The 14,018-nt window shown below is 47.7% G+C and overlaps 1 protein-coding gene across 4 annotated transcripts in view; it reads right to left on the bottom strand.

Moving 5' to 3' along the window:
- Positions 1–6,234: 6,234 nt before the first annotated feature.
- Positions 6,235–14,018, bottom strand: part of CCDC170 (coiled-coil domain containing 170) — a 67,453-nt gene continuing 59,669 nt past the window's right edge. For all 4 annotated transcript variants that reach the window (XM_048488683.1, XM_048488666.1, XM_048488660.1 and 1 more), the window contains one exon: positions 6,235–6,615. In XM_048488683.1, the coding sequence (XP_048344640.1) occupies positions 6,427–6,615 (189 nt within the window). In that variant the 3' untranslated portion in view covers positions 6,235–6,426. The remainder of the gene's footprint in view (positions 6,616–14,018) is intronic.

The following is a 14,018-nucleotide window of genomic DNA, read 5'->3' on the forward strand; positions in this document are numbered from 1 at the left end:
GCAGGGGATAAAATGTGCTTGTTTGGGAGAACAGGGTCCACCACTTCACCCATAAAACAGTGTTTCCCCTGGCTTTCCGGCAAATCCGTGTAAAATCCCATTATTGAAATAACCTCCCAGGGACGGGAGGCAACAGGGAGAGGTTTTAAAAGGCCGTGGGGTTTTTCCGGAATGGACTTGGCCTCAATTCGCCGGAGACCGAACATCCCTTTGATTATAAGTCTCAGTAATATACATACCACCAGAACTGGCGACGGGCTTCAGATGATACGCGTTTTGAGGAAGCCAAAATGTCCAGGCCGACCTGGCATCGTGGCAGGCTGCGAGAACCCGCAACTGCGCGAGGGCGCATTACCAACATCCCCCCCGTTTCCAAAGCGCCATCCTCAAAGCGTGTCTGGGAGTCTCCCTTCCTCCGCTGGAAGTTCAGCGGAGCCCCGCCTCCCTCGAAGTTCCCGCCCAGGAAGGGGGGAGACGATACTTCAGCGGAATGGGCGAAGGAGGGGAGGAGGAGCCGGAAGGTCTGTGGGACCTAGTGACAGCGTTCTAATATACCCCAGCTGGGAGGAGGGAGAGCACAGTCGCGCGGGATGATCTCGTAACGAAGAACCGCCCCCCCTCGGAAAGCGAGACAGCGCATCAGCCAGTTTATTGGTTTCCAGGGAAAAAATGGGCCGGTGAATGGAGAGCGGGAGAAAAAATCAGCTCCAACGTAGCTAGTTTCAGCGGACGCATTTTGGAGGGGGGTAGAGAGGGCAGCCAAATTTTTATGATCCGACCAAACTTGGAAGGTGTGTTTGGCCCCGCGGTAGTGACGCCAGGTGCATAGCCAAAGCCACCTTGATAGCGCAGCAGTCTCTTTATCCCCTACGGTCCAGTTGGAGCTCAGGGCCAGGAAAACTTTTGGATAAAAAGTAAGCCAACACGGCACAAGCTTTACCATCTTTATTTGGCTGCAAGAGGGCTGCTGCCGAGCGGCTTTGTCCGATGCATCCACGTGAACTACGAAAGCGAAGGTCGAGGTCGGGGGTAGTTTCAGAATGGGTTCGTTAGTGAAAGCTGATTTCAGATGCTGGAATGCCGATTGACATTCCTGGAGACCAAGGGAGGAGCCCCGGGCTTAAAGCAGCCTGTGAATCCTTGCCTTTGGTGCAGTAAGAGATCTGTGAGCGGAAGGGCCAGCTTTTAGCAAATTGGGGGTATAAATCACTCTATAGAAATTGGGCAAAATCGCCAAGGAAGGATTGCGAATTCTTTTTTCTGTTGGTGGGGGCCAGACCATTGAAGTACCGCGTCTACTTTTGCAGGATCCATTTTTTTAAGTCAATGGGGTGTGAGATCCGATAGCCTAAATAGTCTATGGAGGACTGATGATGAAAAACAGCACTTTGACAATTTCGCGAAGAGAGAAGTTGTCAAGCAACGTTATAACACCTCTCGAACCAGGGCTTCATGCTCTTCCATAGTTTGCCAGAATAAATCAAGACATCATCTAAGTACACGACCACCCCTTTATACAAATAAATCTTGCAAAACCTCATTGATTAGAGACCATAAAAGCTCCGGGGGCTCCAGCCAAACCGAATGGCACATTATTAAGTATTCATATTGTCCAAATTTAGTATTAAACGGCTGTTAAATGTCTGGCATAGCCTTCCGCAATTCTGACCCTGTAATAGTGGCCTCTCTTAAAATCCAACTTAGTAAAAATCCGCCCTTTGCCCAGTGCGCATCTAAGAGGTCTTTGATTAAGGGCAAAGGATATTTATTGGACATGGAAACAGCATTTTAATCCATCGTAATCAGTACAATGTCTCAAAGGAGCCATCTTTTTTCTTTACAACGGCAGAACAGAGGCGGCATGGGTGTGTTTGGTGGCCGATGCATCGTATCGAATCACAGCGAGCCAGATTCTTTATCCAAGAAAGCACGGAGCTCCTTTTCTTCTGTGGGACTCATGCGATAGATTCTACCCTTGGGCAGTTGAGCTCGAGGCTGCAAAATGATTTTGCTGTCGGTATCCTAAGGAGGGGCAACTGATCGCATTCTTGCTCCTGAAACACCCTGGCCAGATCTTTATAAGCTTGTGGGATATCCCGGTGGGATTAGAAGTCACCGACGTGTGTAAGGCGGTGGAAGCCAGCTGATTCAAATGTCATTTGGAGGCGGGTTTTCCCCACTTCATGTGCTCCCCGCAGGGGGGGTCAGTGAATTCTAGAATTAGCTTCTTTCCCAAATAATATTTGGCTCATGTAATAACAACCATGGCATGCCCAAGACAATGGAGTGTTTGGCCACTGGAGCAAGAACAGAAACTAATTTTTTTTCCCAATGGTCAAGCTTAACGGAGCAAAACAGAGCTATGCGTTTTGAATCGGGCCGGGCCTTCCGCTTCCAAGTGGGCTGCCATCCATTTTGAGTAAACGGAATAAAAGGCTTCACTAGGGGAATTCGGTCTAAGCCAAGTTCCTCAGCTACCTGGCGTCGCATTAAACAGTGGGAGCAGCCAGAATCAACGAGGGCGGAGGCTATAATACGTGTATGCTTGGCAGGGTTGGCTAAAGAGGCTTGAATAATAGTAATGGGCGGCGCTGCCTTCACTCACCGAATCTGGAGTAGGACCCATGTCCATAGGCGGCGAAGATAGACGAAGCCGCCACTTCCCCCTCCTCGAAGTCCTCCTCGATGGCGTGCTTTGGGCCGAAGCCTGGGGGGAGGCCCAGACTTCCGTGGAGCCTTGGCAGAGAAGTCGTGCGCTGAGACCGGAATGGCGGGCTTCTGTTTTTTGGGGCAGTTGGCAGCCGGATGTGCCAGGACCACCAGCTTAATAGAGGCATAGAAATCCATCAAGCGTGGCGTTCAGATGTGGTCTCCGTGGAGGCGGCTGCTGGAAGGCTTAGTTTTGTGAGTTGTTGGGGCAACCGTGGTGGTTTTCGGACGTGGGCGTCCCCCGGCCAAAGCGTACTCTGGGACGGGCTGCTACTTGTGATCCCAGATGCGATCCACTCAGCGACGGTCGGCGGCAGGATGCGGATGAGGAGAACTGTCTCCCGAAGTTTGGTATTCATAACCTCGAAGAAGTATTCACATTTCATGCGTTCAGGCCAGTCAGGGAGGAAGTTTAGTAGCCGCCGCACCGAAATTCACGGGCAAATTCGGCAAAAGAACGGTTGCCCTTGCTGGAATGGACTTTATGGTACGAATGGCTTCGCTTTTCAGCATCCGGATCTTGGAAACGGGCACGTAAGGCGTTGGAGAAATCCGGCCACTGTCAGCGAGTATCATCAGCTTGCAATTCATAAAGAGTCACAAACCAAGTCAGCAGCCACCCCATCCAAGACGGACCCGATGTCCCGTGATCTTTTCACGCGTTCAGAACGATACAAATCATCAAATTCCTTCCATATAAAGGCGTCCAGTTGCAGGATGAAGTAGGGGAGTTTAGAGGCGGTCCACGTCGAAACGGGCAGGGATGGGGGGGCCTATAATCCTCTTTCAACAGCTCTTGGATTCCGCTGGGGCTGTGGTTGCAACGGCTGGGGCGGTGGGGCTGGAAGAGCAGGGAGCCGGCTGAGTTACCGCCGGTTGAGGAGGTAGAGCTGACCTGCACGCTCCGCGAAAGGAGGCAGCCGGATAGGCGAGGGACTCTTGTAGCCAGTCGACCCCATGGCAGGTGGGGAGCGGTGGTAGGCGCTCCTGGTAAAGGTGTAAGCACCGGCCCGGGTTCTTGCCATCGTATCCCGCTGCCTCTTCAGCTCTTGCTCCAAGGCAGCCAAATCTCCTTCTTTGCGAGTTAAGGCATCTTGATGCGCATGTAAGGCCATTTTTTTCACGATCCAGTTTTGCTTTGTTCATCACGTTGAATGGCATCGCGAGATCAACTTCGGCTCTCGCGTTTGAATGGCCCTAATGCTTTCGCGCTGGCGCTTCCAGATCCAGCTTGGAGTGATCCAAGACCTTGTCATGGACCGGGATAAGTTCTGCTGATACTGCCGTTGCAGCACGGCGCTTCTTTGGCCCGGTTCAGCTTCGAGTTGCGACGATCCTTGCATTGTTGTTCTGCGGTCCCTTTGCAGGCATTCACGATCTTTTTTTGCAGCTGTTAAAGCTGCTCTCCTTCCTCCCAGAGTCTGCGTTCCCGGTCCCATGCCTCTTTAGCATCAAGCAAGAAGTCACAGCCCACTCTCTTATCGTCCCAACTTTCTTTGGACGGGAGGGGAAATAAATCTGGATGGGGAGTCAGGTCTTCTTCGGATTCCTCCTCTCCGGATGGTAACTCCTCCAGTCCTCCGGCCCGAGCTCCGACGGCTCCATGGGGCGCCTCTGGCACATCAACTGCTACAGGCCCGGGGCTGGAAATCCGGATTGGGAACCGGGCACGTGAAACCCTCCCGATACCCGCATCCTGACCTCGTCAACGTCCCAGTTTCGACTGTGGACTTGGGACCGGGCCCCGGTTATGCCACTGGGGATCCTTGGGAGCATCATCGAAGTATGAGTCAAGGAATGCAGTTCAATTGACTCCTGGGTGGCTGCATGAAGTGTAGTCAGCACCCATCTCTTCCGAAACAGGTTGCATCTGGGGTTTGTAATCCATTAACGCGGAAACGGGTAGAGATCCGATCCGCGGGCTTTCGATCCATAGACAGCCCCCCAAACGGCCTCATGCAAATCCACATGGTCACATCAGCATCCCTCATCCCAGCGAAGTAGGGGAAGACTCATGCTGGAGCGAGGGGCGGGAGAGAGTCACCAATGAGACTCCCGTTCCCCCACTGGTTCCTCCGGAATCAGGAAGGGAAGGCTCGGAACCCTCTATGGGGGCTACGGCGCCCTTCCACAGTTTCAGGAATATTCAATCTCTGCATGTTGAAACACTAGAGATCCACTGAGTGTTAAAAAAGAAAAATAAAAGATGGATTTCAGTCGCCAATGCCAAGAATTCCAACGAGCCAGAAATAAAAGGCTTTTGGTTGAAAGACCATTTATTCAGACATCCTAGAAAGCTCATACACACGGCATGACTGGAATGGGGCCTCCCGCCAAACTACAGAATATAACCCCCTTGTCCCATCCCCCTCCCGGTGTCTCCAGTCCCATTCTCATGGGAACGGAATTCTCATCTCACATTATGAGATAAGCCCTCTAACAGTGTGGTTGCTGCGGATTCTGGCCCGTCGCCCGTGCCAGGGAACTCAGTCAAGGCCAAACGGCTGTGAAGAGATTCAGCACCACTGAGATCTTTACACTCGCTACCATACAACTTGTATGATCCACCCAAGCTTGGTTGCTCACTACTGTCCAACAGCAGGCATCCCACAAAAACAGTGTGCTGTAGTGTTTCAGTTTCAGATTAGGACATGGGAGTCTAAGGTTTAAATCCTCACTCTGCTTTGGGAGCTCACTGTGTGATCTTGGACCAGTCACACACTCATAATAACCTATCTCACAATTATTGTTTAAACTCAGTGAGACTTAGAGACCTGGGAACAGGGAAACTACCTGATTTGCTGAGGCAACCCTGCAATCTGATTGGTCACAGAAAACTTGATGTCACTGAGAGGGAGGAGGTTATCTCCAGTGGTGGGATCCAAAAATTTTAGTTACAGGTTCCCATGGTGGTGGGATTCAAACTGTGGCGTAGTGCCAATGGGGCGGGGCAGGGCACGATGGGGGTGGGGCCTGGCATTCCAGGGGCTGGGCATTCCTGGGTGGAGCTGTGGCAAGGACACAGCCACTGCGCCGGTCCTTGGGCGGGAAACAAATGCACGCAGGCACAGGCTGCCATGCACACCGGTGCACCTCCTGCTAGACTGCTTCAAGTTCTGTGAGCTACTGCTGAGAGGTGGGGTGTAACCAAGGCAAAAATCACGTGACAAAATCACCAATTAGTAATCCCCTCTCGGCACACACAAATAATTAGTAATCTACTCTATAAAAGGGGTTTGCCAAGGAAGTTTGTTTTTAAATAATGGGCTTCCTTCACTTTCTGGGTTAATAACAGGGCTGAGGGAAAGTGCTCTTGTCACCAAATGCTACCATATTAGAAGCAGCTGAGTCCCTGACATGAAAAAGATGAGAAAATTTGGCAAGCCAGGTCAGTTAGTGCCTTGGTGATATTGAAAGGTGTAGAGAATCCATCGCAGCTGCCCAAATGTGTTGTTCTTTTACTATATGGCATTTAACACACACACACACACACACACACATTAATCTGAGTGTGCAGCACAGAAGTTTTTAAAATCTAACAATATATTGTTTATTAGGCTATTGGCATCTCTTTTAAGCTGTCACATTGAAGTCAATGTAGATCTTACTTAAATTGTTCTGTCTCATATTCTTTAAACCACCAGTTATATTGGCAAAGGGAAAGGAGCTGCAGGAAAGGGTTTCCAAGTGTCTTCATTACTATTACAGAGATAGTACTTAGAGGGGAAGTTGCAGTGATCCATCCTGTCTCATTGCCATGTCTTTGAAGCACACACAGGGAACAAAGTGATGCTGATGAGAATGGATCAGTCCCTCTAAGCGAGTAATTATTTCGTAGTCTGGAAGAGTAACTGTAGCAATATTGAGGCCCAGCATTCGAGAGACCACTTCTCTGAAGTCTGACAACTATAACAGAAAAGTGGGAGGGGGAAAAAGAAACTATTAATAAATTAAGAAGCATTCCAAGAAATATGGCATGTTTGAAAAGTCATGACAAAACTGGGCTGCTGTGACGAAAGGAAAAGTCTGGTGTTTTGTTTCTGTTTGTTGACTACAACTTACTGTAACAAAACAATGTAGTTACATGCAGCTTAGACTTATCTAGAAATGCATCAGCCTTTGAAAAATGTTCAAAAAACTGCAACTGTTTCCAAATATTGCAGCCAGATTATTAAATGGGACCTGTTTTTCTGATCACATTGTGTACTGTATCATTTTCTCTGTGACTTCCAGTTGGTTTTTCAGTCCAATTCAAAGTGCTGCTTCTGACCTTTAAAGACCTATACAGTTTGGAGCCTGGGTATCTGAAAGAACCGCTCCTCATAATTAGTCATGCTTTCAGAGCATCTTCATCTGACAGGATGATGGTAGGGTAGGGTTTTCTCAGTTGTCCCAGTGATTGTTATTATTGTTAATCGCCTTGGGGATCCAAGTAGAAATGGAAAAGCAAGTAAGACATCTATTAATGAACAAAGTGCTTTTCTAAACCAGGCTACACTTAGAAGAGTGTGTCCACTGGAACATATCTGACAATTATGCAGCATTGTTGAAGGCTTTCATAGCCGGATTCAACTGGTTGTGGTGGGTTTTCTGGGCTGTGTGGCAGTGGTCTGGTAGATCTTGTTCCTAACAAGAGGACTTGACCTGGGGTGCATATGACTGTCATACAGTGGGTTGGCAGAAAGCCCAGCAAAGACTTCTGTACTTTCTGAGACTTTTAAGGAAGCCAAACAACTGGGATGGAAAACTTCTGGTGGTGTCCTTTTACCGCTTGTGCTATAGAGAGTGTCCCCCAACCTACTCGCTATCTGTGTATGGTCTCTCCAGTTGCACAGCATGGCTAATAGGAAGGGTGCTCCAAAGGGTGCATCACTACTGCACAAAGTGCGATTATCGGCTGCCCTCTTCCCTCCTTGGAAGAAATCTATATAATTCCCGAAGCTTCCAAATAAAGCCCAAAATAATCTCTGAGGGACCCGTCTCATCCAGCACACTCTCTTTTTAACCTGTTACCATCTGGCAGATGATACAGGGCCCTCAGAACTAGGACAAAGAGGCTTAGAGACAGCTTCTACTCTAGAGCTGTGGCTATGCTAAACTCCTCTGCTTCACATTGATGTATTTGGGGCTGTGTAGGGATGGGTGGAAGAAGGGGAAAGTGAGGATGATGTATGAGTCTGAAATTGTGTGCATCGAGGAATGCTGCTGTAAATTTCATTGTGCGTGCACAATGACAATAAAATGCTTATGCTTATGCTTATGCTTAATATTTAGATGTCAGTATACTGTGGCTGGCATTCAGAGCCATCAAAGTAATCAGCCCAGCTGTGTCTAGTGAGAAGGGTAGCGCGGTATACCATGTCCCAGAGTGAGGAATCAATCAGTAAGTGTTTGGGTAGAACTTGCTATGCAAAGGTGTGCAATACACCACAATACAATGCACTCAACCACATCTTTGCATAGCAAGTTCCACCCAAACAATTACTGATTGGTTCCCCACTCTGGAACATGGACAATATACCCCACTAAACTTTTCCTTCTCACTAGACACAGTGTGAAACAGACTTTTCACTGTGATACACCCCTGAATATGCCAGCCACAGATGCAGATGAAACATTAGGAACAAGATCTACCAGACCACGGCCACACAGCCCAGAAAACCAATCACAACCAATTATGCAGCAGTTCTCAACAACATGAAGTGTAATCTCATGGTTGCTGAACTTGGCCAAGCTGAACTCAGTTCTTCATTACACATTTTTAATGAACTGATGTCAGGAACCTGAATTTTATTTTCTGATGTTGATTCTTATACACATTAAGAAGATTCTGATATGCACTGAGAATGTCATATGGTTTTCTTAAATGTCAGGAATCTTTTCATAAAATCAGTCAGTCTCATATAAGGACCTGTGCACATAATTAACAGACATTATGATTCCCTTAGCACTTCACTCATCGTAGTTGAACACCACCACTACAATACCCTAGTTGTCATGGAGGGGGATTAATGGCACTCCAGTTTGCTTCCCCCTTTTGTAAGTCAAGGGAGGTATTCACTGTTGCACTGATGAAGCTAACTGACTTCAAATAATTATTTTTTAACTAACAGTTTCACAAACTACAAGTTTCACAAAAAGATGCAGCATTGCCATGGGAGGTGGAACCATCCTTGTTTGAGTCTGCTTAAAGGCTGTATATGTACTCCATAGCAGTGATGAAGATAGGGTGAACTGCATCTAGCACATGAGCTGCCCAGGCACCCACTCCTGCCCCACCCTGCCCCCAAAATGCCACTGGCCCCACCCCTGACATGTTAGAGCAATGGCGGTGTCTGGGACAAGCCGCCCCGGATGTCCCCATTGCCACTACGTGTCTGCTCCATAGCTAAATGATTCAATAGATTTTAAAAGAATTAACTTTGTAAATCATGAGGGCATGGAGGGAAGTTCTGTAGCTCATTGTGACTGCAGTCCTAGGCACTCTCCAACAGGTCTCTGCAACACCCATCCAACAACTACTCTGCAACACCCACCCAACAACTACATTTGCAACTGTCAGGTCAAGTGGGATGTTAAAATGGGTTAGGAGCAAGCCAGGCTGAGCGGCCCCTGTGGAACTACCAGCCAGTGATACACAAAGCACTCAGCTCAGCTCAGACCTGGCATGGTACAGGATAAAGTAAAGGTTGAGTTGGCAGCCACTGTTAGTGCCTCACGTCAGTTCTTAGTTGAGGGCCTAACTACAGAATTATATTCCTAAACAGTTGATCAGTTTAGGTTTCATTTACTCCTCAGCCTGGAAAACAAGTTTCTGAAAGTGTCTGCTTTGTACCAATTACGAAAAACTAAAAATATAATGCACTTTAGACCAAATGGGGAAAAAATCCTGGTGTTTTGAATAATTTAAATTGCAATCACACATTAAATAATAAACACTTCATTGCGTGACCTGAATCAGTGTCAAAATATGTTTAGATCTCTGTTTGTGGTTCTTGTGTTCTAAAGGTCATATTCCAAATGCTTGCAATTATTGTGCGCTCTTTAGTTCGGTATTCTTAACATAGGTGACATTTAATAAGTTATATTGTTTCTAAAATAAAGACAAGTTACATCAAAAATGTTATTATATTGCTGCCTCTAAACTCAAAAGCACTTATATCCATACTGAAGAGTAGAAACTTCTGTTTCATGAATCATCTACTGAATAGACTGTTCCATCTCTCAAAAAACGGCCGCTTCTTAATGGCCGCTTCTGTATCTGGTTATGATGCCCGGGAGACCGCGTAAAACACCGCCTCCAGGCCGCCATTCTGTGGTTCGGGGCGAGTTAACGCAGTCAAGGCCGGGCCTCGCGACCGCCTGCCGCCTAGCATGGCAGCTCTGTATACGCTTCCCAGCTTTGAAACGCTGCGATGTAGCCGCCGAGCTTAACGGTAGCGTGCTGCTTCCATGCCTCCCCACCTGGTAATCTCAACGCTTCGGAAGCTGGCGCGTCACGCTGGTGTTTGGGATACTCTGGCCCCAAAGGCGCGAGGGCTGGGGTGTCCTGCGGCCTCGGGCGGACGCTGGAGGCTGTAGGGACAGGCCGGTCGGCTAATGCCGCGCCCGCTACCGGGCCGCCCAGTTGCGCCTGCGGACCGCCCATGCAGACGGTCCCAGCGCCAGGTCGTAAGGCACGCTGACCTTCAGCTGCCTCAGCTTCACGTATGGAAACGGGCCCTCTTGCATGTATGCCCGGAGACGGGAATATCGGCCCCAGGTCAGCTGCCTCGCGATCGGGGGCATGAAGAGCCACTGGCCACCGCGACCGCCGTTTTGCCCAGCGCTCGCATTTTCCCAGCTTGACCAGATGTCGCTGTCAACGGCAGCGCTTCAGCGTCAGCCCCACCTGGCACTGGTTGCCGAGGTTTCCATGCCCCCCCTGGCCCTGGTGCTATGAGTTTAGCGCAACCGTGCCCGCGACGCCGAGTGCGCCAGGGGATGTCGTTGGGCGCCCGGAAGTCACGGGCGCCAAGCCGTCTAGTTAAAGTTTAAGGACCGCCCATGCAGACGGTCCCAGCCGCTTCAGGTCGGGCGCGCAATGCTGATTCGCGAAACGGCTCCTACCGATCGGACCGTACCGCATTTACCTGACCATGGATAGGCATCCAATATATTCATCTTTTGAAGAATCAGAAGATTCTTGACGTTACCTCACAGAAGAAAAAGTATGTCAATAAAAATTATTATTAAAAATTATTATTAAAAAAAGAAAAATGTGTCAGTCACTTACCTGTACTTTTGTGATTATTTGAGATGAAACAAACAAGTCCATTGTGGAGCAGACTGAGAAGTGCATAAAGTGAAGAGAAAAAGGTACTGGAAAGAAGCTTAGCAGAGGTACAGTTTGAACAAGGAGAAAACTGGCAGACATTTGTGGCATTAAGTACACATGACAAATGTAGTCTGGGCTCTTGAGAAAGATAGGCCCCTTCCGCACATGCAGAATAAAGCACTTTCAATCCACTTTCAATGCACTTTGCAGCTGGATTTTACTGTGCGGAATAGCAAAATCCACTTGCAAACAATTTTGAAATGGTTTGAAAGTGCATTATTTTGCATGTGTGGAAGGCTCCATATTCAGTGTTTTTTCCCCAGGAGTCTAATCAGTGAAATGTGTGTCTGGAGTTGGTTTTCAAATTTGTCTTCCAAATGGGTCCAGCACCATCTCTGGACTGTCAGGGGTATTGGAGACCCCTTGCCCTCCCCTCCAGAGGCTTGAGGAATCACCCTTTTGGTGGTGGGCATCATGGCAGCACATCAAACAATCACGGGAGAGCCAACAGGGCCTCACAATGTGTAACTACTGTACCTAATATAATTCTCAATATATGGGCTACAAATACAATATATCAGATTATAGAGAATGCAACAAATACAAGCACTGGGTCTTTAGAAAACAATGAACCACAAACAAAATCATTGGACAGCCACGTTAAATATATTTCACCTATACATTTGGAAACTACAAAAAATCTTAAATGAGTAAGCTGACCACATCAGTATGTCTCTATGTTCCATGTGACAGTGGTTTAAAGTTGAAAAAAATTCTACTACTTGGATGAGGATAAACATCTGGAGGGATTTTTAAAGCTAAGCACACTTAGAGAGTCTCCTTCAAATAGTGTAAGGTGTCTTATAAACTCCAACAATCTTGGCTGTTGTGGTATTTCCGGGCTGTGTGGCCGTGGTCTAGTAGATCTTGTTCCTAACATTTCGCCTGTGGCTGGCATCTTCACAGGTATATCAAAGAGAGAAGTCTGTTATACACTGTGCCTTCGACAATACATCCGACAATCTTGATGTGTGAAATGAATAAGGAAATAGGATCTGGTATGTCCTTTAATTTTTAAGATTCCTATTTTACCTCTTCTTCTGGCCCCCAGCCAAATCAGCATGGAAATAATCATTCCTGGCATATGCTTACCATCTGGGTTCATATTCCACTGACCTCTTCTTTCTAATCACCAATGCTCTTAGGCTGGGCCCTTGGTATGCGTCCTTGCCCCATAACAAGGGCCCATCCCAGAATACTTTGGTCAGGATATTCTTGTCATTTGATCCTGGCTTGGAGTCAACTGTTACTTCTAATCTTCATCATTTTAACTCACTCCCTTGATATGGAACTGAACAGTTTTGTTTCAAATGGACATGCCTAAAATTTGTCCACACTCATTTCAACATACTGAACTCAATGATATGGTAGTTATTAGCTCATGAGAAGGATCCCTGGCTGTGAATTTTGAGAACCAGTCTGGATGCACTTCTAAGCTTCATGCGCAGATGATACTAAATTGGAAGGGATAGCAAATTCAGTAGAAGACAGGAAAGGTTCATGATGATCTTGACAGACTGGAAAACTAGGCTAAAACTAACAAAATGAATTTCAACAGAGAAGTTCTGCATTTAGGTAGGAAATATCAAATGCATAAGGGGAAGACTTGTCTTGGCAGTAGTACATGTGGAAAGGACCTAGGGATCTCAGTAGATCATACACTGAACATGAGTCAGCAGTGTGATGTGGTGTGCAGGCTGGGCAGGGTTGATGTGCTGCCACAGCAACACACAGTACTGAGGAGGCTCAGAGCTGAGTCTGTGCTGACAATAGTTTAGCAGGAAATAATTCAAGATAAACAAAGTCCATAAGAGACTCCAGAGCAATGTCCAACAAACCAGGAGGCAGAAGTCAAGAAGGTACACAGCAGCAAGAATCAAGGCCAAGAAGCTGGTCTGTGGTCAGTCAAGGTCTGGAGATAGCAGTGGTGTGCAGACAAGGTCAGGAAGAACATTTGCAACCACAGCTGCAGTTCCTTCCAAAGTCATTTTATTCCTCAGAGCTATTTGCATGGGACTGCTCCTGCAAAAACTCTGTGAAATGCCTAGCTTGTAACCTTGCTGAGCAGCACCTCTCCTTTAAGGTCAGTCTCAAGCTTCGTCTGCAACCCAGCGCTACTGGCATCTTCCTTAGTCCTGTTAATTAGCTTTGCGCCAGAAGCCTGTGCTTGTTCAGGGTCTATTGATTCAGCTGGTGTCTCTCTGCAAGGCTCTACTAACTCTTCCTCTGATGAGCTGTCACCTACAACAGGAGGAACTATGACATGCGGTAACTAAAAAGCAAATGCATAACCAGATGCTCTGGGGGGGGGCACAAGAAGAGCGCTCACCCCGACTGATCTAGCTTAACCTTGCTGTCTGGAAGAAAGTTAATCTTAATTTTAAAGCAACCAGAGACTTTTGTGGCAGTGGTGGGGAAGCAGTATGGAGAGAAAAGTGGGCAATGTTCCCTGCCCCACCACTGGAAAAAAACCCTCTGGTTGTTTTAAAATCACAATTAATTCACTTTCAGGTGAGCAGCGCTGTGGCTGGGAGAAAGCTGGGGATAGGGACAAGGCCAGGGAGGGCACTCTTACTCTGGTCTGTCCCCACCTGAGTCTCCTTCCAACTGCAGCACTGCTTGCCTGAAAGTAAGTTATCTTAATTTTAAAGCAACCATAGGCACTTTTTTGTGTGTGGCAGCCAGGGGGGATTGGCAACCTTTTCCCTCTCTCGCCACCAAAACTCTCTCCCAACCCCTTCCTCTCCATTTCTCCCCTTTTCCTCTCTTCCCTTGTTTCTCTTTCCCCTTCTCGCTCTTCCCCCATTTTTCCCTTCCCCCTTTCTTTCTCTTCTTCCATTTCCCACTCTTCCCCTGTTTCTTCCACTTCCCCTTTCTCTCTCTTCCCCCTTTCTCTTCCTTTCCTCTTTCCTCTTTCCTCTTTCTATCCCTT

This window comes from Sphaerodactylus townsendi, linkage group LG01 (assembly GCF_021028975.2).
Source record: "Sphaerodactylus townsendi isolate TG3544 linkage group LG01, MPM_Stown_v2.3, whole genome shotgun sequence".
Lineage (NCBI taxonomy): Eukaryota > Metazoa > Chordata > Lepidosauria > Squamata > Sphaerodactylidae > Sphaerodactylus > Sphaerodactylus townsendi.